Source organism: Fonsecaea pedrosoi (assembly GCF_000835455.1).
Source record: "Fonsecaea pedrosoi CBS 271.37 unplaced genomic scaffold supercont1.6, whole genome shotgun sequence".
NCBI lineage: Eukaryota > Fungi > Ascomycota > Eurotiomycetes > Chaetothyriales > Herpotrichiellaceae > Fonsecaea > Fonsecaea pedrosoi.
The window spans coordinates 2,577,750-2,605,213 of NW_013550610.1; the positions used below are offsets into that span (position 1 = coordinate 2,577,750).

Genomic DNA, 27,464 nt, shown 5'->3' on the forward strand with positions numbered 1-27,464 from the left:
TGGGTACCCAAGCTGCCAAGCTAAAGCTATGTAAAGCACTGTCTTCTGTAGGTTGTAAAACTCCCGCGCCTGACAACGACGATGACCAGGACAACGACATCACTTTCTTTTTCCGAATAGACGCTCGCATTCAGATGCTGTGGATTCCCGAGATAGGTTGAGAAATGAATAGATACCCAATATATGGCTGGCAGAGAACGATCCGACCGCAAGAAGCTTCCTTCTCTTTTTTCCTCCTTTCCCTGAACATTGACCAATTCAAATCTTTGCGAGTCATAAAATATCATCAATCCAGGTGGAAAAAACATGTCGGATCCCTTCCCATCTAATCTCTCACAGCGTGCTTGCTTCTCTTGCAGGAAAAATAATTGTGGTACTGCTCCCTCTCTTGCTCCACCCATTCCGTCTTCTCATGTCATGTCTGGGTCAGATCCAAAACTCTTGTCTTTGCTGTTTCTGGCACTTTACATGCAGGCGGCACCGTCAATGCCGATGACCTTGCCGTTCACCCACTCGCCGTCTTGGGAGGCAAGGAAGCAGGTGACACGGGCAACATCAATGGGCTGGCCGACACGGTTCATGGGCGACCATGTGGCAGCGTACTCGTCGACCTGGTCATCCGACAGGTTCATGCCGTTGGGAATGTACTCTCTGCAGACGGCGTGGTACATATCGGTCTTGATACCACCGGGGGCAACGGCGTTGACGGTGATCTTCTTGTCACCGCAGTCGATAGCCATGCAGCGGACAAAGGTCTCAATGGCACCCTTTGAGCCCGAGTAAACGGCGTGCTTGGGGACACCCTTGGCCTGGCCCGTGATGGAACCCATCAGGATGATGCGGCCACCGACCTCGAGGTTCTTGTAGGCTTCCCGGGCCACGAAGAATTGGCCTCGGGTGTTAATGTTGAAGACACGGTCGAATTCTTCTGGGGTAACGTCCTTCAAGTGGCCGAAGGAAACCACACCCGAGTTCGAGACCACGATGTCCAGCTTGCCAAAGTGCTTCTTGGCCTGCTCGAACATGTCGACAATCTGTGAGACATCGGATACGTTGGCTTTGACGGCGATGGCGTCGCGGCCGAGAGCCTTGATCTCATCGACCAGCTCGTCGGCGGCCTTGGAGGAGTTGGCGTAATTGACGACAACGTCGGCGCCACGACGGGCAAGTTCGAGAGCAGTCTCACGACCCATTCCTCGCCCTGTTTTGTGCCCAATCTGTTAGCCTTTGTCTTCCTTTCTCTCCCATCTTTTCGGGTGTGGGAAGAGGCGGTGAAGAGCCAGGTCGAACGTTTCTTTCCCAAGGGGAAAACTGTTCGCGGCCTTCGAACCGGGACTCAACCTTCTCTTTTCTGAGACGTACCTGATCCAGTTACAAGAGCAACTTTGCCAGTGAGGAGGTAGCTAGGGACAGGCTGGTCGGCAGCGGACGCAGCGCCATTGGCAAGTCTGGTCGAGTTTCGTTTAGACATATTGGAGGAGGCGGTGTGGAGGGATGTGTTGGAAATTGAGCAAAGGGTAGGAAAAGAGTATCCAAAAGGTTGCAATAGATGAGAGCAAAAGGGGGGGATATGTACAGCACTTGAGGAAGAAGGGAGTCAAGACGAGGAAAATGAGTTTTATTGAACAAAAAAGGTCACGGTGTTAGGATAAGGGGTGGTGATTGTTTGTGTCCCCCTCCCCCCTCTCGGTCCTCCCTCCACCAAAAAAGTTCGATTGGAAATATTATTTTTAACAGTCCATCAGCCGCAGCTAATGCTCTGGGTGGGGGACGGCGATCGGCCTAGTTGGCGTAGCGGCCACTAATGAGGGGCGTTCAGGGTCTCCCAGTTATTGCCAGGGGCCCGACGCTGAGGGGCGCTTGTCACTGGTTCACGGGGATCTTCCAGGTGCGAACTAGTGGAAGGAGGGGCATCTTAACGACCTACCGTCCAGTTGGTGCCACCACCGCCTGCTGTTTTCCCTTTGTGCCTACCGAGACCGTCCCTTGCCTACCTTTAGGGCCGCTGGGCACTAACGCATAGCCACAGGGGGGAGGATGAACAGGGGGCATCACACCCCGAAAAGGTGCACCTGGTAGCCACCTGCAGATGTCTAGGTGGCCCTTTCGGTCTTGGGGTCGACGTTGGGAACTTGTGAGATCTTCTCACCGCCCCCGGGTTCCGAATAATCGCTGAACATGACTTGATTGAGTGATTGGGGGCCATGATTTCTTTTCTCTATTCCCTTTCACATCTACCGCGACAGCATTATTCTGCTCGCACCGTCTCTTTCGGGAGTCTTGCTTATTTCCTTCCTACACCAAACCGGGAACGAGACTCTGACCTTTGTGAGAGCCCTAGATCCGCACCTCAGAAACTCTCAATGCCCGAGACATGCGAGGAAACACACTCCTTCCCACCCGCCCGCGTGGTGCCCCCCCAAGCCCCCCTCGGTCACACTCCCACACTCGGGCCCGGACTAGGTCTGGCTCTTCGGCTTCTGACGAGTCGGCAGCTTTGCACGATTCTTCAAAGGGGCCACCCAAAAGGGGGGCCAATATTTGGTAAGGAGGAGCACGAGGAGGCCACAAGAGCGAGACACGTAAAGAGATCTTCGCGTATCATTTCTCTTGTACGAACCGCTACCCCAAACGTTTTGTCCGTACTAAAGTGAGATTTTGTGAGAAAACAGAACTATCTCGGAGATTTGTCTTTACTCCTTTTGATGATTTGAGTCCTACAGGCACTTCTAGACCCGCCTCACCGACAGATGAATGACTCGGTAAGGCTACACGCTAAAGCCACCAGTCTCGTCTCTTGGATGCATTTTTGGGACATGCCTGGGTGATAATAATATTATCTGTATCGAATACCCATTTTTGTGCTTGGGGTTTGTTCCAAGACAAAATATCCCCCCTCCCCCGGCCCTGCTTTCCCGTCCCAGTCCTGCATAAGAAACCTGCCTATGTCTGGCAAGCAGCAGAACTTTCCTCCGCGGGCTTCATCCGCGTACACATACCGTTCTGTTGATTTTGCGCGCCGCTCGATTTTCCTTGGATCGGATGTGCGTACGAGTACGTACGTGTACACCTTGGGACAGAAATCCACGCAAAGTCCGTTGATGAGACTATCTGAGGCGGTGGTGAGTTTGGAGCCTCGTGGCGGACGCCAGTAGGAGAAAAAGGGGCTCCGATAGCGGGGTTGTTGGACTCCGGCGCTAAGAGGTTGGCAGTTGACAGGCTTTACAGGAAGCGGGACTATTGAGGATGAGCTACCTAGTAATTAATTACTCATGGTGCTCGATAAAGGGTACAAGGGGATGCGATTCCACGTGGGGTCCACGTGATAGTATCCGTGTCTGTGTCAGCTTGTTCCACGACAACTGAGGCATCATCATAGCTATGGGATGTACACTCTTGACAATATATCGTACCAATCCGTCCCCGACGCTGTGGTCTTGTTGCCATTGAAAATTCGACACCGTCACAGATGCCAGGCTGCCGGGACTGATATCGAGACTTGAGACAGGGACTTGACCTAGTGACGCTCAGAGCGAGCACCATTCGGCCTTTCCCACGGCAGCCCATAAATCTCATGTCGCACGCTTACTTGTTGATTCCCCTGTCCACGAGCTTGTAGCTCGGTAGAACCCACTTTATCAATCTGGCGTGGTTGGACTTGTCACAGAGGGTCGTAGCACATCAGCACCTCCTCCTCCGCATAGTCCAAGTGTGAAGGCAGAGACATCCTTCAAACTAGCCGTGTCAACGGGTTGGGCACGATGCTCGCAGCCGACGCACTTAATAGTCGCCTTACCACAATATCCTGCGTCCGGTTGTCACCTCAGCGCAAAGATTCTGGCGTCTTCAACAGCAACTCTGATCATCTTTTTCAGCTCGGCTTTCCAATCGCTTTCACGCCACTTCTCCCATCGGCCGAACCCTTCATCAGCTTCTAGGTTCAACGTCTCATAACCTTCTTTGATGACCTTCTGAATCGCGGCTGGCGACTGATGCGTCTTCTTGCCATGCTGTGCTTTCAATAATTCGTGATAATGAGATGAGACGCTAATCAGGGCCTCGACCGATCGCTTCAGGGTGTCGGACTGGGGACCCCCATCGCAATATGATTGTTTGAATCTGTACAGAACTTCGTTCCCCTCAATGAGCTTGTAGAAAAAGTCATCGAAACTGGCCGGATCAGGTAGAAAACCGTCACCCTTTGCCAAACAGAATGCAGTTAGACTCGCAAGCGTCGCACACAAGTCTTCCCGAATGTCTCTGAGGTGTTTCAGGTCAGCGGCATACTGCGTGAGAAACCGCATGAGTGACAAGAGCGAGCCCCAAATATACGCCCAATGATGCTGAAGGCGTGTCTTGGTCTGTTCGAGGTGGGTAACGATACGTAGTATGATACCCAGCGCAAGGCTGTACAGGCGGACGTCCAGTCTCTTTCTTAGGTTGTGGCTAAGAATATCGGTACATACATCCAGAATGGCAGTCGCAGGGATCCTTACAGATGTGACCAATGGAAGGTGAGGTGGCCTTTGACGACATAGTCGAAATAACGCTTTTGCATCCAGCGAACAAATTTTTTTGACCAATGCAGGGTCTTCCACGATGATCCTGATAGACAGCAGGCTCAAGACGGCGTATGTTGACTGTCGTGGGCCACGATAGGCATGGTGTGAGATATACGAGGTCATTGACAGGAAGGCAGAAAATGGTGTCTCCTTATCTTTCTCGGCAGGTAGATTCAGAAGATTCGCAGCAAATAATTTGTTTGCTTGGGTGAAAGAGTACAGCGAAAGGATACAGGCGGCATCTTCCCCGGGTAGAGAAAGGAGCATAGCCTTGGCTTCCTCTTCTGATGGAGGTGCTGCTTTCTTTGCGTCAGTTGACAACGACCGAAGTCCAACCATGACAAGCGTCGAATTCAAACTCCACGGTACAGGATAATCATCTTGAACAGACACATACTGGTCACGTATGACTAGACATGCAATGGCAAAATTGCGAACCAGAAGTCTGATTGTTTCCTCGTTGACGAAGTCTTCTAGCCGGTTCTGGTACACATTTTGAGCTTCGAATTTGTTGTAACTGGACAATATGCCAATGACCATAGATGCTTTGAGGCTGGTTGTGGGAGATTCGGGTATATCGTGGACATACTGGATTGAAGATGAGAATAACTTCTGGTCAGAGGGAATGTGCCTACCTTCATCAACGCCGAAAAGAGATCGCGGTGCATGAAATAGGTGACCAGACTTGAGTGGAAGCCGCCGGCAACCAGTGCAAGGGCAGTATCAAGTGCTTTGCTTCGCAACGAATCCTTGTCCGCCTGGCGAATGGTTGTTTCAAGGATGTGGACGAGATCAGACATTGACCTATCAATCGTGTCCAGCCCGGAAAGTACTTCGATCACATCGGTATTGGGGTTGGTGTACTTTTTCGTGAATACGGCGCACAGGAAAGCTGTCAGGTTCTTAAAGGTGTCAATTTCAATGCGTTAATCAGGAGCAAATTCAAGAGTAACGTACGTCAAAAGCATTTTCGTTCCGGGAGGAATCTCCCGAGCCCGCTTCAGTTATGGCACGTTTGAAGAATACCCTCATCTGCGTCTAAATAGCCGTTAGACGTGGGAAATGGGCCGATGCAAGCGTGAGAGCTGACTATACTTGCATATGGACAAGGTCGAAAGCTGTCATGGGCTCGAGAATATCATAGAGACGCTGCTTGTCAGGCTTGTGAAGGAAGAACTCCCGCCAGAACCCCTCAGATGGCACCGACTCATCACCATCCTCATTTGCGAGAACATTGAATAGATGGAGGTAGAGTTGGATGATTTTGGGTTCGAAGGAGTCTGGCCTCGTTTGTTGGGTCAAGGGAGTCTCCATGGCGATGGTAGGAGTCCAGAGCTGAATTAGTTGCGGAGCCAATCCGATCTCATAATCTTTGGTTGAGGCGAAAGTTGGTACTATGGTGGCAAGAGAAATGATCGAAGGCTGCGGCAGAATTGAACGAAATATGCAAAGTTGGACTGACGGCGTTGACCTGTTTAGCCTGCAAATGTGATTGATGGCGACAACACAATTGGCTGATGCCAGTGTCAGAAGTGCAGAGATATTTGTCTGCTGAGCAAGTCACTCACGGACAGCACTTGTTTTGAGCCCAGGCCATCACGTTCCATATGTGTCTACCTCGTCTACGTCCAGCACTAGGCAGATAAAGAAACATATCAGACCAAAAAAGTTGCATTATCTGTGTCACGTGTAAAAATATGCTGTCACGTGTTAACATTACCGTGTCACGTGAGTGTTGAAATCAGCCGCCGCCGATTGGCTGGTTGCTGGAGCGAAGTCGGCTGACAAACTGGGATGCAGAGAATGACGGAACTGCCTCCCCAACCTGCGCCTCCATGTTCAAGATATACATACCCCGTACACTCATACTCCTCCAGTTCTAGAGCCTCTCCTCAGTACCGAAAAACGGCGCACTTACGACAGACCTCTAAAATGTCGACGACACAATTTATCCCAGCAACGTCTTCATCCATTCTCTTCTTCCGGGCTCTGGCAATTGCCTCGGTCGCGAGAGCATGTCCGCACCATTCGTTGAGGACCTTCTCTTCCAGTATAGCCCCTCGACAATCATCGAAGAGAGAGTTATACACTGCGCCGTCTTATCAACCCCATACACTGCCTGCCGATTTTCCTCTCCCTCCTAGAAACACCAACATCCCTGACACCTCGATCGCTGGACCCAACCCGCAACTCAGTGAAAAGAGACAAGACAAAAGAGACGCCGTACAGCAGAACACACTAGAGGAAGCTGCAAGTATAAGCGTACCAGAAAGAGTGGCACAGAAACCGAAGCCAGTACAGACGGCGCAACCCGAGCAGACCAAAACAGCGAAACCCCGGCGAAGTAAACTACGGCCTCGGAAGGCCGCCATGACCATAACACCCAATGCGCTTGTCCATCTACGCGAACTTCTGGATCAACCCAATCCCAAGATGATCAGGGTTGGTGTCAAGAATCGTGGCTGCTCAGGCCTCGCATATCACCTGGAATATGTGGACAAGCCCGCTGCCTTTGATGAAATTGTTGAGCAAGAGGGGGTTAAAGTCCTAATTGACAGCAAAGCACTATTCAGCATCATCGGCAGTGAAATGGACTGGCAGGAAGACAAGCTGAGTGCCAGGTTCGTCTTTAAGAACCCCAATATCACTGAGCAATGCGGTTGTGGCGAGTCATTTAGCGTCTCATAATAGACAAATGGATCGAATGCTCCGAACCCAGCAGGACATATTTACGAGAGCCAATACAATGGTCAAGACCCTGTACAGCCAATCCCTCTATATGGCAGCCCGTTATTGAGAACCATGAGCATCCCCTAGTACACACCCTTTTCATAGTCGATTACCCGGACATCGTCGAATCTGGGTCCGTTCTTCTTGACAAATGCTTGGTGTATTGGATCGGTGGCAACATAATAGTCTCGATCCTCCTTCGAAGCGAACTCGACAACAAACCCATGGGTGAATCCTCCCTTTTCAGTCGGTCAGTCCCCGTCTTTCGACTTCGCGAATGAGTGGCGGGACTGGACGAACCTGAGCACCTTCCGGGCTGTTGTCTACTCCGCCTGATGAGGAGACAATATATGGCTTGTTTGATGTTGGATGGATACAAGTGTCTTTCAGTGACAGCATATCATCGCAAAACTGTTTCTGTTAACTATGGTCTGCCAATGCATCGGTTGTCAAGTCCAACCTCTTTTCTCTCGGTTTCGCTCAGTGCAGATTTGAGTTTGAAAAGGACGATATGTACAATCGCCATTTTTACGATGCTTCGGTCAAGTCTTGCTGCTATGAATGAAAATGTACTTCCTTATGACGACCCTGACTCCTGTTCTTTCCGGATTGATCATCAAATCTATTCGTGCGGATTGTCAAGTTGATGTTATCCCAGCCTGCTCGATAGCCTGCGGACACTTTTGTGCGGGGTACATGTATGTCCATTGCGTTGCCCCTCTGAAGCTTGTTCATCCTTTGGTAACTGCAGAGAGAAGTATTCCTCGTGCACAGTCAACTTTTCTTGAAAGAACAATACTCATCACATTTCCACCTCACGAGCTCCTCGAGCCTCTCGCGTTAGTAACCGAGACGAGATCCTCCCAACGATACCTGCACTGCCACTTGAGTTCAACCATTCCGCTTGCCCGTCCGTTGCTCCGAGCATCGATATCTGCGATAACGGTATATAATCCTAACCTCGCGCCTCAGAGAAAACCACCTCTCTAGCCGTCGGCTAGAGCAGCCGGGGTCTTCCCAATAATCCTTCCTTCCCTCGTTCCCAACATGGCTAGCCACTCTCACGACGGCGGGCCTTCTCACTCTCACTCCCACGACCACACAAATGGGGCGAACCATGGCCACACGCATGAGATCCTCGACGGGCCGGGCTCATATCTGCACCGCGAAATGCCCATAGTGGAGGGCCGCGACTTTAGCGATCGCGCGTTCACAATCGGGATTGGTGGGCCAGTCGGGTCAGGAAAGACAGCACTGATGCTCGAGCTCTGTCTAGCCCTCCGGAAGGAATACAATATCGCGGCCGTGACAAACGACATCTTTACAAGAGAGGACGCCGAGTTCCTGACGAAGCACGGCGCGTTGACGCCGGAGAGGATCGTGGCGATAGAAACGGGAGGATGTCCGCACGCCGCCGTCCGCGAGGACATATCGGCCAATCTCCTCGCGCTCGAGGGCCTCCACGCAAAATTCCAGACCGACCTGCTCCTGATCGAGAGCGGCGGCGACAACCTCGCGGCAAACTACTCGCGCGAGCTGGCCGATTTCATTATCTACGTTATCGATGTCGCTGGGGGGGACAAGGTGCCCCGTAAAGGTGGCCCGGGCATCACGGGCTCGGATCTGCTCGTGATCAACAAGTGCGATTTGGCCGACGCTGTGGGCGCGGACGTCGATCTGATGGAGCGGGAGGCGAATAAGATGCGCGAGGGCGGGCCCGTCGTGAGAGCCGTCATCAAGAACGGCGTGGGCGTCCACGAGACGGTCGATTTGATCCTGTCTGCGTGGAAGAGCACCGCGGGCTATCAGCGAAGCAAGGAGCAGTGGGCCAAGGGCGTACCGAGGGGAAGCGGCGAACAGCCCGCTGTGAACAGGTATACAAGTGTATTCGCTGGTTCAAGGTAACATGCGTTAGTGATATGATTATGAATGCTCGGAGTCGCTATTCATTCACAACAGCTGGGCTGTCGGGCATGGAAGGAACTAAAGGACATTACGGCACTTTACTAGGCGGGATAGTAGGAAAAGGAGGATCTTTGCGGAGGACAGACATACATATACATATATCATGTCTGTTTGTGCGATTTGGACTACCATTCACCGTGACAATCCTACACCCCTTTCCTAGCAAATCTCGACAACGCCGGCCCCAACTCGAGTTTATCCTGCTTGAGTCTCTCTTTCTCCCTTTCGGCTCTCTCCTTCTTCATCTCCTCCAGTCTCATCCGCTTCTCGTCGATGATATTCTTCCCACCTTTCTTCCGTAAGTACCTCCTAAGTGCACTATTCTTCCCTCTGGCCCGGTTCTTCTCTCTCGCCTTCAACTTGGCCAGGGGGTCCTCCGCGGGCGCGTCGAGGTCCTTTTCGCGCCTGCGCTGCTCCGCGCTGCGTGCGTCCAGCGTACCGATGAAATTGGGGTCCAGAGCGATAGTCTCTGGTTGGAGTTTGGTGAGGAGAGATTTGACTTCGGTTTCTTGTCTCTTCTTGCGCGTCTCGTATGGATTGACCTCGAGGGCGTCGTAGTTGGGTTCGCCAGCCCCGGGGACGATGATGCTGCTAAACCCTTCCGAGTGCGAGATCCCGAGGATATCATCGAATGGACAGAACTGGACGTTTTCGACACGGTGGCCGTCGTTGCCCCAATTGAGATAGGGGGACTGGACCTTCGGAGGTCCGGATGATGGTGAGGTGGTGAGGAGGTCTTTCCAGATCGTCACAGCTGTACCACTTGCTACAGCCGCAAGGCCGCGGTCCGATATACTTATCGAAGACGCGGGTTGTCGTGTTGAGTAAGAATGTATCTCTTTCCACGTCCGGATGTCCCAGAGTTTCAAACGTAGATCTTGTCCACCACACAACATGTAGTTACCTGAACGGTCGACCGCTATTGACCGCACAGGACCAACGTTTGATTGGATCTTGACCAGTGGCGTCGTAGAATTGGGCGACCAGAGTGAGACTGTACCGTTCTGATGACCGACATGGAGAATAGCATTGTAGGGATTTTGAGCAAGGGCAGTCGGTGGCCCTTTTCGGGTTGGGTGTTCAGCCACTATCTGGCCAGTTGATGTGTCCGTGTATCGAAGGAATCCACTATTCTCGATGCCGGCAAGGAGGAAATGGTATGGGAGGAATTCGAGATGCGTGGTCTCGACATACTTTCTGAGGCAATGGATTTCGACTCCCGCATGATCGTAAATGTAAGTGTGTTTTTTCTGTGCCACAGCAAAATATTGATCGTTGTGTAGCCATTTCGCGTCTCTTACTGTCTCGTTCAAGTGTAACTCGCATCCTGGTTTGCCTGCGCGCCATTCGCACGTCGCAATATGGCCTTTTCTGCCCGCGAGGAGCAAACTGCGCCCGTTCCTCGTGTAGTCGGAGACGTATGGCCCCAGATCAAGCCTGAATTCGATGGACTTGTGTGCTTGCTGGAGACCAACCGCATCCAGGATTTCCTCTTGCCGGACCTTGTATGTCTTCTCAAGTTCCGTCTCTGGTTGCAGAAATCCCTCCTCGTTCTCGTACAGTATCTCCGCATCTTTGGCATTCAAAGCTGCAGTACGGTATTTGGTCTCGATTCTTTTCAGATTCGCCCGTAATTTCTTATCCTTGACCTCGTTCACTCGAACAGGGCGCCCTCGGCCATATTTCCTGCGTGCGTCGGCCACTCGTTTCTGATTTTCCTTGTCTTCGGTGGTCAAAGGCCCTGTGCTCGTACGTTTTCGTTTGGTGGGAGGTGGAAGATTTTGGATGGTGAGTTGACCGTCGCCATTCTCAACGAGGCTCTCCATTGTTCCAAAATTATCTTGTGAGTTAGACGCTTTACAGTGCTATGGCGCTCGATCGAAAAAGATGGTCAAAAATTTCAAGCCTCTACTACCCGAAGTTGTACCGAGCTCCACACCGCCAACTGAGGTCATTTGGTGACCACTGGTCCTCCCACCCACCTCCTGCCACGGTACAGAGCACCAACGGAAGCCCTCAACGTGTTGCTCCTGTGCATATTATCCTGCGTACACTCAGGCTGTGGATCTGACCCCCCTCGTCCCCTCGGTAATAAGGCCAGCTACCTAACCCCACCTTTTCACGCCTTAGCTTCTGAACAAGCTTGACCAAGGATTTCTCCTCTCGAGTCAATTGAGAGGCCGTCGTCTGCGTTGATTCGAAATCTTGTTTGAGCATGTTGCCCCAGACCTGGGAAGTTCCCATCCCTCTCCGTCAATATGCGGCCTTCCAACAACTCCGAGCCACGAAGCATCCCCTCCAAAGCTAAGGCCCCTTAGTACCGCTATTAGACTTCCCAGACTACAGAGCCGTCGCCATGCAGCGCGAGGTGGTCAGCCTCACTTGTCTGTGCCTTGAATGAACCGCCATGAAAGTTCTCATACGAAAAGCTGACGAGTCCGCACACGTCAGCGGCTGCAAATGAAGCTCTAGCTCTCTTCTCGGGAATAAAAGCTAGTCCTCTGCCGGGTGTCCTGGATTGAAGCTGAAATTCCGTTACCGAACACTCGCGATTCACGAGAAAAATGTTGCTACCTATGCTTCTCTTTGTATTCTATGTTTCAACTATCGCTGCTCAATCCACAGTCACGGTGCGCGACAAAGCCCACAATCTCACCTATGTAGGTTTCACCTTCGCAGGGACCGAACAGTTTCAGGGCATCAACTTTGGGCAGGACACATCTGGCGCCAACCGCTTCAAGCCACCCAAAGCCTTCACCTATCCCACAGGTACCACCATCCAGGCCACAGCTGCAGGCGCTGCTTGTCCGCAGAACACCATCTTGTCTTTCCTGGGTGCCATCAGCGAGAATCCTGGCGTTTTCAATGTCTCGGAGGATTGTCTGAACCTTGAGGTTGTGAGACCTGCCGGAACAAAGCAAGATGCAAATCTTCCTGTAATGGTCTGGATATCTGGCCAAGGTGATGAAGAAGGTTCATACAACTACTCGTTATACAACCCTACAGCGCTCGTGACAGGTGCTGCTACCAAGGGCACGCCGGTGATATATGCGTCGATGAATTACCGTGTCAATATCTTTGGATTCGCCAACAATCCCGCGCTTAGGACGGAAGGGTCGCTGAATGCTGGTTTGCTCGACCAGCGGCTGGCACTGCAGTGGATCCAGTCCAATATCGCAACATTTGGAGGAAATCCAAAGAATGTCACAATATTTGGCGAAAGTGACGGCGGCGTAAGCGTGGGCTTGTAAGTGTACCCAGCGACCGATGCCTACCCTTGACAGAACTGTACCCGGAGAGTTATATCTCTTAGCTTGTCGAAACTAACGTGCAATAGGCATATGACGTCCTTTGGCGGGAACGGTAAGAATTGGCGGCCAGCTGCCGATTGAGATGCTAATTCAGACATTACCAACAGGCACTGCTCCCTTCCGGCGTGCTATCATGCAGTCTGGGGCCGCAGCGAGCGATCCTGGTGTCACTGGAAATGCGACCTCCACGAACACTGCGGCGGTGGCTCAATTGGCAGGCTGTACAGGGACAAATAGCAGTCTAGTCTTGGACTGTCTCCGAGAGATATCCATGGTCCAGCTCCTGAATGCCGTTCTCTTATTTGAGAATTCAACTACCGCTGCCGAAGCTAATGGTGCATCTCAAGATTTATTCTTCCCAACTGTTGACGGAAGCTATATACCGGCCGCTCCCTCGAATTTGATCCGCACAGGTCGGTTTCACAAAAACATCTCCATTATTGCTGGCTGGAATGAAAACGACGGCAGCATCTTCGTGCCTCCAACGCTAAATGGGTCCTCTGCTGCACAGGCTTTTCTGAATTCATCGTATCCGCATCTCAACTCGACTATGCTATCAACGCTGATCTCAATGTACCCAATCAGCGACTTCATTGCGGTCGCCCAAGCCACCCAGATCTCACCTTATTTCCTGCAAGCATCTCAGATCTACCGCGACATCAATTTTGCTTGTCCATCGATTGATATATCTCATCACGTTACTCGGTTTGGCAGCACAAGCTACCTGTATGTGCTCAACACGACTTCATTGAGCAGCGTGCTGCAACTTTTCAATGCGAGCTTCGAAGGAGTCATTCATTTTTCCGATGTACCTTTCGTCTTTAACCAACCCAACGTCGGTTTTGGAACTACGGCCGCGGCGAACGTGACTGCAACCAGGATGTCGGGTAGTTGGGCTCATTTTGCCGCAACAGGGAATCCGAGTGGCGATTCTGCTATCACTCTCTCCGGCTGGACTCAAGCCTTTAACAGGACCCAGGCTGCAGTGACGAGTCAGAATGTGACAGGTGCGAGCATTAGAGTCATTGGCGGTCCTCGCGCTGGACAAGCGCAATTGTCGTCAAATGGTGAAGCTGCAGTGGAGCCTCGGCTTTTGGAACGATGTGCATTTATCAATTCGGCGGCGTTTTATCAGCAGCTGCAGATGTAAATTTCTGCGATAGTCACCGTTTGTTGAAGGACCCCGGGCCATAATACTCAGGCTGACACTCTATCCCAGAGCCTCGCGCTGGGGCGTAGGAAATATTAATACTATCTGGCGAGAGATTCTCAGAGGCTGCATGCATATCTGGTCCATGATCCTTTGACGGATCATACTACTACACTATCTGATATTACTATGTACGAGGAATAAGTACAATCCGCCGACAGCAGCCGAGGGTTGGGAATTAGTAGTCTTTGGTACCCCTGTGGAAGCCTCGTGAGTCTACAAGGCTGATTTTATAACGTAACCTAAAATGGTTAGACTGTCATTCGGCAATATGATTTCATTCTCGCCTTCCTTTCACAGTTGCACTTGCGAAGTCGGAGTTGGATTCTTCAACTACTACTAGTACGTTGTTACAAATGGCCACCGACAAAAACCCAGAGTAATGTGATCTTTCTTTTATGCCTTTTCTCTTGATTTCTTTCCAACCTGGCAAGTACATTCCGCATACACTCAATTTATGGTCTGGATCAGCTAGACTCGGCAGCCATGTCGTTCGGCATCTTGCCACCCGAGGTACACTCTATGATTATTGGGCTGGTCGCAGACAACTCGTCATGGAAAGAAGGACTACGTCTTCGATGTGTCAACCGTAGGTCGTCTCGGGAAGTCCGTCAATTCATCTCAATGGAATGTGCCCAATGACACGGTTTCTGGCAGGTCTCTTCGATCGTGAAATTCAGGCTCAGTACTTTGATTTTGGCAACATTCACACCAGCATGGACGAGGATACGGATCGAATAACACTAAGAATGGGTCTCCAGCACTTATACCGATTATTGAAGGGACAGATATGTGCCCGACAACCGAGAACCGCCCTTATTGCACACCTAAAAGATGCTGTTAAAATCCTATTATCGACACCCACATTCCATGTCCCCGACAGTTGCCAAGCAAGATATGTCCACACAGTCAATGGCACAATACGACTAGAGCCAGGAGGTCGCGCATCTCAGGCTGCATCCGTGGTCGCGCTTGGAGTTCTCGATTTCCTGGCCGGTGACAAAATCCCACTGTGCGTGCCGCTGGCTCGTCTCACCCGAAGTCCGCGGCAGATCGACTCCCTCTCTTGGGCTATCGTGACGGCAATTTCCATGAAAGACACTGCCACCATCAAAACTCTTGTGGAACAACTGCCTGATATGAGCGTTCGGAAGAATATATGTGCCGATCCCCTACGCTTTGCCGTGACCAGTCATTGGTACGACATGGTCCAGTATCTCCTGGACCACGGTGCGGATGTCAACGCCCCACATAATCATGCACATTGTTCACCAAAATACGAGCGAATGCTCATCGAACAACCTTGTCTATCGGGTGATGTCAGAATGGTTACGCTGCTACTTGAGCCCCAGTATGGCCTCAAACTCGATGCAGCAGACTGTGATAGACTTCTTTGGTCGATCGTGCGGAAGCTCGCGGTAGGCCAAACTGATGACACAAGTAGTATCGAAATCATCCGTCTTTTCTTACGAACAGTACCTCGGAACACCAAAGGTTCCGTGCAGCACCTCGTCGTGCATCTTGCTGTGGTATACGACGTTCCGGAGCTGATTCCGATCGTTGTCGAGATGGGCTACGATGTGAATGAGACAGAGGGAGGGAGATCGCACCTGTCTCTTGCGGCAGCCCGTGGACAATTCGAAGTGGTCAAGGTACTGCTCGACCATGGAGCGCGGCACAGTCTTCAGAGTGACCTTGATGCTGTGCGGGCAGCCTGCGTAAATGGAAGGGCAAGCGTGCTTCGCACGTTGCTTACAAGAGTGACTACCATTGACGAGTACGGTCATGCCTTGGCTGCCGGTCACTTCCTGCTCGCAGCCAAGGCAAGCTGCAGCGACCACGAGACAATGTCGCGTTACATCGAAGTGTTGGATTGCCTCTGGGAACATGGACTGGATCTCAATGCCGCCAACTGTGGTGTCAAAGCTCTGAGGTTTGCCATTGAAAATAATCACAGCGTGCTTGAAACAAACCTTTTGGGAAAGGGAGTTCATCTGCCTGATAGTAATCCATCAGACGCAAATCTTGGAAAGTCCGTGACAGACATGAGCATAAGAGAGAACTCCTAGTATCTAACACGTTAATCGAAGTTCTTCAACTTGTTTCACTTTGATGCGTTGATAGCACATGTAAGAGTTGTTTGGTTGCCAACAAGCCGACCTTTGTGAGAAGAGCCGTTTCATTTTCCATGGTAAACGCGCCACCCATTTATCCTAAATGGGTAAATCCGAAAATGAGCTAGACCGAATCCGGGCCTCTGTACAGAATAACCTACTAAGTACTTTACCTTGCCAACAAGTTCAATGGCACAAAACTACTAAGTACTACTAAGTAGTAGTAGTGATACAAGCAATGTTTGTTTGAAGCCAATGTCAATTATCGGTCGTCCCAATCTTAACGTCGTGTAAAGAGAGCTGCTGGCTTGGCCTTCCTTCCCTCCCATCCCATAGCCGCACCAATGCGTCCTTCCTCGCTATCCTCATATTCGTTACACCGGTACTACTACTCGGTAAGAACTTCACCGAGCGGCAGTCATAGTTAGAAACGATCTGAGTGACTCAATTTACTTGTTTAAACCCTCTTTCTTCTGCCCAGAAACCTCGTCGAGTTGTTGTTGGTCCCTCTTCTCCTTCCACTTCAGTCCCGCCCCGTCCAACAGACTCCAAACCCTGGAGATCTTGCCTTGTTCGAGGGCGTAGAAGACGTGCTCGCAAAACGTGTCCTGCGTGGTCGGCGTGGGCTTGTAGGTTAACTTGATCCTGGCGGCGATCGAGCCATCGTGTTTGTCGCCACCAGGGTCAGAGGGAGATGAAACGCTAGTGGTGGTGGTGGTAGTGGAGGTGGTCTTCAAGTTCTCCACGACGAGCATGTCCACCGCAAAGTGAAGCCCGGGGAGGTCTCTCTTGCTGTCCCCTATGAGCCTTGCGTATTCATCAACCGCCATGGGCGCCGAGTCGTTGTGGACCACGCCGTGCTTGACGAATTCGTCAAGATCTCCAGGGCCGCAACTGCTGGAGTTAATCTTGTCGATGTAGGCCAGATACTGGCGTCTGAGGTCTCCGTCAAAGGGTTTCACGGTCGGCTTGTTGGTAGGAGCCCACACGTAGCTTTTCCCGTGCCATCATTAATATCTGTTTGTAGCGGAGAGTGATGGTGTGTAGCTGAATATTGGTTGAGCTGGGTTTGTTTTCACTTACTCGTCATCTTCGTCCTCGTCACGGTCTCGGTCCTGCAACACATATCTCTCCTTGCCACTGGGCTCGGTCTCTTCCATGATGGCAATCTCGCTGAGATTCGATATGATATTGTCGATGGTCGTCCCAATGTCCGTGTGGTTGGAATGGTGACCGTGGTGCGACGAGTCACGGTGTCCGTGGGCGTCGTGCGGCATTAGAGTAAGAGTTCGAAAACGTTGATACTTGGCGCTTTAGAATTGTCGAGTTGTCTTTGATTTACTGGTCAAAAAGGGATGAGGGGAGGCATTTCTAAGCATCCTCTGATGCCTTTACGGTTATACGCGCTTTAATATGAAGATCTTCCTGTCATCAAACGATCAAGTCCATCGTACCACTTTCACGTGACCACGAATGGCCTTCCAATCGGGTTGACCCTCGGCTTTTAGGTGCTTGTGACAGTCGATCTACAAGAGCAATCTGCGAAAAGACGTTGCGTTCATGTTGATCCTGTCCCACTGTCCAGCGGTGAATGATAAGATGAGAAGCTGGATGCGAATCGGTATATGGTACATGTTCAATCACATGATCAATAAAAGGGGCATTGTGCAGCCTTGAGGCCGCCCAACCTTGACCCTCTAAATAACGGTCCTAGCCTCGTCGACACGTACCGAGTATACCCTTCTGTGTGGGGGCCGAGTAGGGGCAGAAATCTGCTGTCTAGGAGTTTCGAGATATCTAGACGGCGCAGGAGCTAAACTTGCCAACGCTGGCCCGCCCCCTCTGGCCGACTACGGATGAGGTTGATTAATCAATGTTGTGGCGATCATGTTCCTTCGAAAGGTCTAAAATGTGCTAGCGAAGGCGCAAAAGTACTATAGAATTGCATCTTCAAGGGGCTGGTGTTTTGGTTGACGGCCTGAATGTCTCGAAAGCAACGCCTCCTCCACAAGCTGAAGCACTTCACGCGCCATATCCTCTGCCCAGGCTCGTGCCAAGTCTTCTGCCAAGGCTATAAGGCCACCCCAGGCCTCAACGACCACTAGACTAATTGGGGCTAAAATTGCCATTTATGGTTTAGCGTCGTAAGGCGACGGACGGACCAGTTTCGCCTGAATCACACACAACCTCGTCGTGCCTTATTCATCGTCTTCTCGTACCACCAGTGCTAGGTCCCTTTCGAGCTTGTGTGTTCTCAGTATTGACCCAAAGTCTTACACGCAACATAGACCCTTGACAGCACCGTGTCCCAACTCAAAATTGACTTACCTAATCTCTCCGTCTTGTCCGTCGTGCCACGGGCAATGCTCAATCACTCACACAAACACCTCACAGCTTCCAAGCATTAAAGCTATCACAACAGCAATAGGCGCCCTGTTACTAATCCCTCGCTAGATCAGATGCCGAGATTGCAACCACAGCGCTGGGCCTAAACCCCTTCAGCACCCCTTCCTCACCCGTGGTTGGCCACATGCATGAGTTTCCGTCAATCGATCCAGTCGCGGCCGTATTTGGCCTTCGCACAAGCCCTTTGGCGCAATCCTAGATCATTTCGCTCCAATCAACTCCAAACCCTAGCTTACCAGAGTGGATAGTGTCTACTAACTCTCTGGCCTGCTGGCGGCGATTTTAGACTTTTGGCCCCAAACGTCTAGCCACCGTTCTAGCCAACATTGGGATCTCAATGGTTATTTTAAAGTCTCCCACCTCTTCAAAAGTCAAGCCATCGCCATGTCTGACATTTCGCGGGCTCTACCGTCTTCGTGGTGGACTGCTCGCCGCGGCGGTATTTCCGTTCTGATATAACACTCATTTTTGCTGTCAATATGACTTCTCACTACTCTCGTTTAACCCATCGCGACACGAGCCGAGAGCATTTGGCAGGTGACTCAGTCGAAGGTGCAGCTGGTGCTGGTGATGTTCCCCTGAAGAACATGAAAGGACATGCTCAGGAATGGAGCCAGCCGGGGTATAGCGACGACTCACTCAACGACCGCATGAAACCTGACAACCCAGACTATTTCCATGTCCGGCCCGGAGTGACAGGTATGGCCCCAAACGCAAGGTCCCACCATTCAGTGCTTATTGACACGAATCCCAAGGCCAAAGCTACAACAGAACAGGCTCCGGATTCACCATACGCCCAACCGCATCATCGCCCTGGGAACACAAGCTCAACGAGAAACATCTCCGGGATGTGCCAACAAACACCGACACTGTCAGATACTTTGACCCTCGCCGACAGACGCGCAGAGTACTTCTCGACTGCTTGATGATGTGGCTTTGGACAGCTGGAATTTGTGGCGCTCTCGCAGGTACCATGTACGGCTTTTCCACAATCAAAACCGGACTCTCCCAGACACAGAAGTACGTCTACAACGCCATGATCACCGGACTGTCCATTGTGCTCGGTCTGGCCTTTGCTGCACAATTCAAACAGTACGCCGAGATGATGCGCTGGAGATTCCTGGCCTCGCAGTACCGAACCATCCAAGACTTTGAGGATGTGCTTGGTTGCGACAGTTACCGAAGTGCACTGCGCATAATGTGGAAAGGTCGGCGTCGAGGCACGTGGTATCCGAGCAAAGCTCAAGTGGTTGCTGCCATTTGGATACTCATTTTTGTGGCCTTCAACACTTTTGCCGCACTTCTCGGTTTGACGTATTCCATCGATGTGTCGGAAGACTTTTTGTGTTTGTAGCCCCTGGTAAGTTTGTAGCGGTTTGCACTGCTTCAACCAGCTCTAAAGGCTGGATGATTTCGGCCCATTCCTCATACTGACATTTCCACAGGCAACATCAGCGTGGCCGACCTTCAATATATTTCGAGCCGAGAACAGCCCGACAACGGCAGAGACTACCTGCCGGAATACCAAAAGGCCGCCGCGAATCTCTGGGGCCAAGTAGGTCAGAATTTTGAAGAGATCACGTCTACACTCGACAGCTATGACGGCTCGTCCTCGTCTGTCTTCACAAACGTAGACAGGGACTTGTGGTGGTACCGATTCGCGGACATCGGCCCCGACAATAAGACAGCCAGCACTTCCACCAGGACCGTGACCAGTCAGGCACATTGCGTGGAATATACGGTCCTTCTCGGCGGATACGCCGGATTCAACACGGACAACGCAAGCGAGCTTTACGATGTCTCTTGGCAGGATGACCAGGGCAACGTGTTCTTCGACTCGGTGACAGACGTGGCAACCGGGTTCACGACCTGGATGGGCAATTCCAGCAGTCAAAATGTCGGCTGCGGTCCGCGCTGCAGCCAGATTCTCGCGCTCCAATCGGCCGACAACGACACGGTGCCAGTTCCTCGCATGTGGGCGTGCAACAATACGGTGGGGGAGGTGGAAGGCATCGAGGGAAGTGGCTTCGACCAACCGGAGCGGCTCACAATGCCCGACGACCAAGCCTTCTACCTCGCGGGATCAATCGGCTGGACCGGTGTCGAAACGGTGGACGACGATCTCCAGTTCTTCCGGTTCGACGGAGACACGCCCTTCAACCCGGCGGGCAACGCCACGGCCGAGACCGTCGCGGAGCTGGTGATGAAGTTCACCGTCGGCGCCCTGTCGGCCATGGACGCGAGCGGGCCACGGCAGATCGTGACGGGCCAGCTCGGCCCGCGGCCCGCGCAGGTCGTCCAAGTCAAGTGGAAGAACGCGGGGGCCATCCTGGCGGGGATCCCCGTCGTGCAGCTCGTCCTGCTCGTCGGCGTCGTCTGGTTCTCCGGCAAGGCCATCATCCTCGAGCCCAGCTTCATGACCGCCGCCCACCTGCTCTACCCGGTCATCAAGAAGGTCGGCCAGGACGGCTGCCTGCTCACCCTCGACGAGATGGCCGACCGCCTCGGCCACGACTACCGCCTCGCCTACGGCGTGCGTCCCAACCCCGCCGACCCGGGCCACCACGACACCACCTTCGTGCGCGACCTCGACGTCATCGAGGAGAAGGAAGGCTTCGGCTACATCCGCGGCCGCTTCCCAGAGGGGAGATACGACTGAAAAAAAGAAACAAAAACTCTTTGTAACACTACTGTGTATAGACTCCTTTGGGTGGGGAACGAAAGAACATATGCAGACGTTTACCGTCCAATATCTGAGTGCAAGCGACGAGCGTGTTGTGTTGTCTATCTAGCCATCAAGCGATGAATGTCATGAGCTCCTCAAGGTTTTTTCTCCACAATGCGATTGAAAATGAACCCTATTGTCAAAAAAGTTTTGCGAGCGTGATACTAATATAGACAAACGTGTTTATTATGCCGTCGCTATCGAGAGGAGCTATTTACCTAGTCCTCCCGCCTCGCTTTATACTCTTCTATTAATCAGATCCGGCTTTGGTCGGTAAAATGAGCCCCTTCAGTCTATGTACCTGTACCCGGGCTCCAAGTCGTGCGCCGCATTCGAAAACGCCCTCAACTTCACAACCTCGCGGTCAAGAGTGCTGCCTCGTTCTCTGCGCCACTGTCTACCCGCCGACCGATCTCGTCAAACTCGATCTTCTTCCCGGTGATGAGACTCTCTTGTAGAGCACAGCCGATCTTGACCGCCGCCACAGCCCCTTCGAGCCTGAATGGAGGTTCGGTGTCGTCGAGGCAGCAGGCAGTAAACTCGTTTGCTTCGGTGATGAAGGCCTCCCTAAATCGGCCGTAATAGTGAGGTGGAATCTCACGGCGGATGCCCGAGGACTCGTAGATGTTGACGAGGTTGGACATGGGTTGCGTGTTGACGGCGAGTTTCCCCTCGGTGCCGGTGATCTCGGTGCCTAGTCTCACACACACACACACACACACACGTGTTAGATGATATCCCGAAATGAACAAAGTGATCTCGGGCGCGGGAGCTTGGAAAGATTGGGCTAGTGCCTACTGTCTTCTTGTCCAGCAGCCATCATTCTACTGCAATACAACTGAGCAATTTTGCCTCCGTAAAATTCCACGATCCCCAACGCATTGTCACGATCGTTGTGTTTCCGCAGCTCGGGAGAGACGGCCGTTATGCCAATTGCACTGACGGACTTGACAATTGAGTCTTCACCGAAGAACCACAGAGCTAGGTCAATGTCATGGATGGAGCAATCCACGAAAATACCACCAGAGAATTGTGCGTACTGCACAAAGAACCCGGACGGATCGAGCTTGTCGCAGGTCTGCGAGCGAAAGACGGCCGGGCGTCCAATCAAACCCGATCGCATTTTCTGGTGGGCATCTCTGTAGGATGCATCGAAGCGGCGGGAGAAGCCACAGATGACCTTTTGTTTGGGATAGGTCGTCTTCGCCGCCCGGTATGCAGTGACAACTGTCTGTGACTATCGTGGCAAGGGTATCAGCACGCAGGTAAGAGGACACCGTGACACGACAGGAAAGGGGAGACTATTGCCACGTACAACTTCTGGATTTGTGCTGAGAGGTTTCTCACACAGGACGTGAAGGCCCCTTTTGATGGCTTTGATGGCCTGCTCAGCGTGAACGACGGTTGCCGAGGCGATGACCACAGCCTGCAACTCCTTCTCTGCCCTCAACATCTGGTCGTAGTCCAGGTATGTCCGCACGCCTTCCAGGTTTCGGGTGGCCCAGGCCAACTCTTTGGCGTCTGGGGAAGAGACCGCGATCAACTCTGCGCGAGGGGTCATGGTGTGGAAATGAAGCGCGTGACGAGATCCCATGCGGCCCAAACCCGCGATTGCGACTTTGAGCTTTGGCGAAGACATTTTGACAGCGGTTGTCGTGTCTCTGGATTGGAGGAAGAAATGCTGAAAAAAGGGGGGAAGATTGAAAGGCAAAAGAAGGTGAGAGTGACTTGCAAATAACCAACTGGGCAGGCACAAACACCGCCTCTGTCTCTCACCCGCTCGTTCCCTCCACCAATGTACTCTGAGTAGGATATGACAAGATCTGAACACAGTGCATCAGCCTGTATTACCCCTGAGGGAGATTTTCTTTGTTGACATGGACGATTTTGGAGAAAATTGTCGTGGGCGGTGAGCAAGAGGGTCATTGGCGATCTTTTACTGACCTGGAACGTTCTCCATAGTCTGCCCGTGTCCTCCCCTGCACATCCTTACCCCGATCAGACCGCGACCCAGACCCTCTCCTACGGTCGGAAGAAATTGCCCTGACGTGGACGATTGGGGCCGTGTCGCCACATCCTATAAAATCTCCATCAAAAACAGTGGAGGGGGATTCGACGACCCACAAGACTTACGGCGAGAACAAGCGAGGCGGGGAAGAGGAGGATCAAAAACGGGCAATTCTCCTCTCCTCCAGCTCTCGCACCCCTTATGCTTGCCAGCTTTCTGTCGTCTCCTGGACCTCCTTCGGCGAAGACACACCTTGTCAAAGCTAGCCCGTCAACGCTTATTATTCCGTGATGCCCCATGACTGACCATGGAGGCCACAACACTGAGCCATGGGCGAGAAGAGGGAGATCATCGCCTGAAGGCCAAGAATGATGTGGACTACTTCGTAGGCCGGGCTAAGCGCGAAGCAAGAATCAGAAGACCTTCTGACAATGGTAGAGATGTTTCTCTTCCTCGATCATTTGGTAAAGGGCCATCCACATCTCGAGTAGCCGTGTGCGACCGCCGATACAGAAAACGTCTACAGTCAATGCTCGACGGCCACCCGGTCCTTGGCTCGGTCCACGAGGCAACTTTGCACAGAGAATGCATAAATCGCCTGCTGGAGCGACGCGTCAATGCAGAATCAAGTAGAGACGAGAACCTTTTGTGACCAGCCATCGTCCTCCGCGATGGAGAGAATGAGCCAGTGCACTTCTCCTTTGAGTCATGATCGCTGCGTTGATGCACAGGTCTCTTCAAGTTATATCATTCTACAGAGTTCACCTATCACTGACAGTCAAGGTTGGCGCGACTACATGTAGAATGCTGGACCATCTCCAGAAGCAGCGAGACCGCCACGAGCAACCACAAGACGCTGCCGGGAACAGTGACGACGTATTTGTGCATACGAGACCCACTAGCATAATCTACTTGGACTGTGGAAGATTATTGAGCTTGTCCGGAGATCGAAAGAGGAGCATGCAATTGACAAAACAGAACCACCTGCAAGTGGGAGGAATGTTTTTTCTAGAACGAATCTGGAAAAGGGCGAGAAGTTCCCCAGCATTTTCAGCCTCGCCGACAAAATTCCCTTTTGGTCAGGAAATGGCGTTCGTGAACAGTGTGGACAAACTATATGTACTGTCTTGCAATGGCCACGGACTCCCTCCCTCCCTCCTGTCGGCAACCACGCAGGGGTTATTGGTCACTTGGTCAGTCACTGCGAAGTACATGTGACATGTGACATGTGGCATGAAAAATATAGACACACAGACCGACAACAACGCCTTTCTTACATCTAACATCTATCTGTACACACAAACATGTCTAAGTACAAGTACAAGGACACAAAGACGTCCACGTACAAAGAAAGACACTCTACGCGTCACGCCATTTTCGTGCAAGGAAAAAAGAAGAAGAAACATTAGTCCTTTCTTCGACAAATACACCTGGGGGCGGTTCATTTCATTAGCTCGGTCTTGTGGCGGCGATGATGGCGTGAAGAGACATGCCCCCTTGGTGGCCCCCTGTTCACCAAATTCGGTCGTCACCCCCGTCGATACCTGAATACCTCCCTAGGTAGGTATGCTAGGTTTTGTACCACCACACTGTTTTCCCATTCACCCCAATTCCCTCTGGGGAACAGACATGCCTGTTCTCTCCTGCGTGCGCGCTTTCGTGCCTTGCAGAATCACGAATCAACTATTTCGCTGTCCTGGTCTGGAGATGTCCATCCACTTCCGCCTCCGCCTCCGCCTCCGCTTCCGCCTCCAGACAACCATCGTCGGTCCCTCCAGATTGTGGATCATCTCATCCCGGCCCCCGCTGCCTATCTGCGACATTGTAGTTATCATCTGCGGACAGGGCGGGCCCAAAGGTTTTGTCGCAGCGAAAGGACCAGAAGCGCGAGAGGGCGTAGGAGACGTAATTGTCCGCGTTCTGGATGGACTGGGACATGCCGGTGCGGGGGTCGGGCGGGAGCTGGTTGATGCGCATGGCGTTGTAGGGCCCGTACGCGCCCTCGGCCCAGGGCCCCGTGTAGTCGGTGATGCGGTGGTCGTGGTCCGGGACCAGGGTCGTGTAGTCCGGCACGCTGAGGAACATCCACGGCCAGTGCAGCAGCTCGTGCAGCACCGTCGACCCAATCACCTTCATGTATGCCGTGTCGCGGTCGCCGAGCCCGTCGCACCCGAACCCCGGCAGGGGCTCTCCCGTCGCGACGCCGCCGACGCGGCCCCACGCCGGCGGGCTGATCGTGTCTCTGATCGACAGGCGCCACACAAACATGGGCGAGCCCGGGCACAGCGAGACCAGGCCCGAGAAGCGCGCAGTCGGACTCGTGTCGTAGACCGTGTATGCGTTGTCGCCGCCGGCGCACGAGTGGTCCAGGTCGGCCGGGTTGAACGGGTTGTCCCCGTAGGCGATGCAGAGGGCGACAAAGTCCGGGTTCCACGACGAGGGCAGGTTGGACCCGGCGAGCAGTTGCGGGACGTCTTGTGGGGTGATATCCATAAACAGGTCAACGTTGCTGATTGTTCTAAAAATGCGCTGCACAAACGTGTAATCCTGTGGCTGGAAATACCGCAGAAATGCCTGCCATGAGACAAATCAGCCAAATCTGAGCAAACGGAAGGGATCGGGATCAGTTGGGGAAAAGGCTGATGTCGCGTCCTTCTGTCATCACAACTTACTGGGTCACAGTCGGTGGCTGTTATCACGACAATCCTCGCAAGCGTCATGGCATCTTTGAACGCCTGCGTGACATTTTGTCTCGCCCCGGGGGGAGCATTCGGCGGGTAGGCGAGAACCGGAGGAGCTGCGACGCTGAGGCTCAGGTTGGAAAGAAGTAGAAAGAAAAGTGCTGGTATCGCACCTAGTACAGCTTTGAAGCTCATCTTGAGTGTTGTATGGCTGACGAGACTCACTCCTGACAGAGACTCAAGTGAGGGTTTTCCATTCCTCCCATAAGAGGCAGACGCACACGCGACTACTTAAAAACAAACTCGAAGGGCAACAGATCTGAAATCGATTCACTCACCATATTCACTCGCTCGGTGAAGCAGGACGGGCGAAGAGAGACTGATCTTGAATTGTTGGCAGAAAACAACACTGCGTTCTACCAGGCAGTGCAGGGACATTGTGACAATTCTGATACTGGCCATGACCGAGTGTGAAGAAAGAAGAGAACTCTGACCCATACTCAGAGTGACAATTGCGACGGGACACTCGCGGCTCAGTAACAAGTGTGTTAGTAGTTATCGCCCTAACATGCACGGACATTAGCTCAAAGTATGGGATTGAACGGATAGAGTGAATGACATTGGGATTCACTGGTGTGTATTTTGTTGCCTTTGTTGGTTCCAAGGTATTCGATGCGTCTCAAAACACATTCCCCGGGCCCTTCCAGTTGAGAACAGCTACAGGCTCCTGGACCGGAGTCATCTTCATCAACTTGCCGTAAAACTCCATACTTCTCTCCTTTCCGTGGCCGACGATGCACAGGCTCCGTCTCAAATAGGGCATGTCCTCAACGACTTCCTGAACGCAGCTGATGAGCCACTTGCCCAAGCCCTGGCCTTGCCACTCGGGTCGGACGTATACATCTGTTAGATAGAGCAGAGTGACACGATCGGTGATGCAACGGGCAAAGCCAATCAGTGAAGGTCCTTGTTCCTCTCTTATCGTTCCTGATGCTGCAGCATTGGCGGCGGCAACGCTGTCCGCGTCCGATTTGACATGTGTTGCGATCTCATGTAACGTTGCCGCAGGATCGGAGGACGTCGGATCAGTGCCTTTTTGACCCGGGTCCGCGCGCACAGGCGCAGGTGGTGTAGGTGTAGGTGAGTAAAGGCCAAAGCAGAGCGAGTTATCCAGCATATCCCGCATAACTGGTTCGGGAAGAGGTGAGGCCCAATACATGTCCTCCGAGGCGAACGCCTGGTTAAGTGCGTCAATGGGGATCAATGATGGATCCGTCGATATCATGAATCCATCTCGGGTCCATGTCTTTGAGGTCTCGACGGCGTGAGCGACGTGAGACATTGTATCTGCTCTGCTAGAGTTGCTAGGCACGAGCTTTGACTGTCTGACTGAGGCCCACAGGCGAGGCTGATCGAGCTGCTGCCGGGTGGGAGGAAGTTGAGCGAGTGGTACTTCTAGATCACTTTGTAAAAGAGCCTCCCTGGTACAGATGGTGACTGCAATCTGGTCCAACCATTTGAGTCATCAGCCTCTTATGGATGAGGCTCCTTTTTGCCCGATTAAAGTAAGTTTTCCGAATGGACCTCGCATAGATGCACATGTCAGTATATACTCTACTGTGTAACAGAAAGGGTTTTGTGACAAGGCTCAGATACTATAGCTGTACTTATAACCAGACAAACGCAATCCAATCCTTAACCTCCTTTTCATTTACAGTCTCCCCCATCCAACACAAGGGTTCGCTTCGCTGG

The 27,464-nt window shown here is 52.3% G+C and overlaps 13 protein-coding genes across 13 annotated transcripts; 5 read left to right on the plus strand and 8 right to left on the minus strand.

Moving 5' to 3' along the window:
• Positions 1–464: 464 nt before the first annotated feature.
• On the minus strand, positions 465–1,471 carry Z517_09767 (trihydroxynaphthalene reductase; the record flags this gene model as incomplete). Its single annotated transcript, XM_013425675.1, has 2 exons — positions 465–1,201; positions 1,363–1,471. The coding sequence occupies 2 exons, from the start codon at positions 1,469–1,471 to the stop codon at positions 465–467; spliced, it is 846 nt and encodes a 281-aa protein (XP_013281129.1).
• Positions 1,472–3,818: 2,347 nt separating this feature from the next.
• On the minus strand, positions 3,819–5,876 carry Z517_09768 (uncharacterized protein; the record flags this gene model as incomplete). The annotated part of the gene is made up of 4 exons (XM_013425676.1): positions 3,819–5,150; positions 5,198–5,464; positions 5,520–5,600; positions 5,658–5,876. 4 exons carry the CDS (start codon positions 5,874–5,876, stop codon positions 3,819–3,821), a joined length of 1,899 nt encoding a protein of 632 aa, XP_013281130.1.
• Positions 5,877–6,494: 618 nt separating this feature from the next.
• Positions 6,495–7,250, plus strand: Z517_09769 (uncharacterized protein; the record flags this gene model as incomplete). Its single annotated transcript, XM_013425677.1, has 1 exon — positions 6,495–7,250. The coding sequence occupies one exon, from the start codon at positions 6,495–6,497 to the stop codon at positions 7,248–7,250; it is 756 nt and encodes a 251-aa protein (XP_013281131.1).
• A 125-nt stretch (positions 7,251–7,375) lies between these two features.
• Z517_09770 (uncharacterized protein) lies at positions 7,376–7,818 on the minus strand (the record flags this gene model as incomplete). Its single annotated transcript, XM_013425678.1, has 3 exons — positions 7,376–7,531; positions 7,593–7,703; positions 7,753–7,818. 3 exons carry the CDS (start codon positions 7,816–7,818, stop codon positions 7,376–7,378), a joined length of 333 nt encoding a protein of 110 aa, XP_013281132.1.
• Positions 7,819–8,339: 521 nt separating this feature from the next.
• On the plus strand, positions 8,340–9,197 carry Z517_09771 (urease accessory protein UreG; the record flags this gene model as incomplete). The annotated part of the gene is made up of 1 exon (XM_013425679.1): positions 8,340–9,197. The coding sequence occupies one exon, from the start codon at positions 8,340–8,342 to the stop codon at positions 9,195–9,197; it is 858 nt and encodes a 285-aa protein (XP_013281133.1).
• Positions 9,198–9,403: 206 nt separating this feature from the next.
• Z517_09772 (uncharacterized protein) lies at positions 9,404–11,083 on the minus strand (the record flags this gene model as incomplete). Its single annotated transcript, XM_013425680.1, has 1 exon — positions 9,404–11,083. The coding sequence occupies one exon, from the start codon at positions 11,081–11,083 to the stop codon at positions 9,404–9,406; it is 1,680 nt and encodes a 559-aa protein (XP_013281134.1).
• Positions 11,084–11,821: 738 nt separating this feature from the next.
• Z517_09773 (uncharacterized protein) lies at positions 11,822–13,718 on the plus strand (the record flags this gene model as incomplete). The annotated part of the gene is made up of 3 exons (XM_013425681.1): positions 11,822–12,504; positions 12,595–12,620; positions 12,676–13,718. 3 exons carry the CDS (start codon positions 11,822–11,824, stop codon positions 13,716–13,718), a joined length of 1,752 nt encoding a protein of 583 aa, XP_013281135.1.
• Positions 13,719–14,416: 698 nt separating this feature from the next.
• Z517_09774 (uncharacterized protein) lies at positions 14,417–15,847 on the plus strand (the record flags this gene model as incomplete). The annotated part of the gene is made up of 1 exon (XM_013425682.1): positions 14,417–15,847. The coding sequence occupies one exon, from the start codon at positions 14,417–14,419 to the stop codon at positions 15,845–15,847; it is 1,431 nt and encodes a 476-aa protein (XP_013281136.1).
• Positions 15,848–16,341: 494 nt separating this feature from the next.
• On the minus strand, positions 16,342–17,169 carry Z517_09775 (uncharacterized protein; the record flags this gene model as incomplete). The annotated part of the gene is made up of 2 exons (XM_013425683.1): positions 16,342–16,885; positions 16,976–17,169. 2 exons carry the CDS (start codon positions 17,167–17,169, stop codon positions 16,342–16,344), a joined length of 738 nt encoding a protein of 245 aa, XP_013281137.1.
• A 1,608-nt stretch (positions 17,170–18,777) lies between these two features.
• On the plus strand, positions 18,778–20,957 carry Z517_09776 (uncharacterized protein; the record flags this gene model as incomplete). Its single annotated transcript, XM_013425684.1, has 3 exons — positions 18,778–18,997; positions 19,054–19,644; positions 19,744–20,957. The coding sequence occupies 3 exons, from the start codon at positions 18,778–18,780 to the stop codon at positions 20,955–20,957; spliced, it is 2,025 nt and encodes a 674-aa protein (XP_013281138.1).
• Positions 20,958–21,373: 416 nt separating this feature from the next.
• On the minus strand, positions 21,374–22,662 carry Z517_09777 (uncharacterized protein; the record flags this gene model as incomplete). The annotated part of the gene is made up of 3 exons (XM_013425685.1): positions 21,374–21,717; positions 21,822–22,260; positions 22,339–22,662. The coding sequence occupies 3 exons, from the start codon at positions 22,660–22,662 to the stop codon at positions 21,374–21,376; spliced, it is 1,107 nt and encodes a 368-aa protein (XP_013281139.1).
• Positions 22,663–24,822: 2,160 nt separating this feature from the next.
• Positions 24,823–25,907, minus strand: Z517_09778 (uncharacterized protein; the record flags this gene model as incomplete). The annotated part of the gene is made up of 2 exons (XM_013425686.1): positions 24,823–25,605; positions 25,704–25,907. 2 exons carry the CDS (start codon positions 25,905–25,907, stop codon positions 24,823–24,825), a joined length of 987 nt encoding a protein of 328 aa, XP_013281140.1.
• A 484-nt stretch (positions 25,908–26,391) lies between these two features.
• On the minus strand, positions 26,392–27,054 carry Z517_09779 (uncharacterized protein; the record flags this gene model as incomplete). Its single annotated transcript, XM_013425687.1, has 1 exon — positions 26,392–27,054. The coding sequence occupies one exon, from the start codon at positions 27,052–27,054 to the stop codon at positions 26,392–26,394; it is 663 nt and encodes a 220-aa protein (XP_013281141.1).
• Positions 27,055–27,464: the final 410 nt, after the last annotated feature.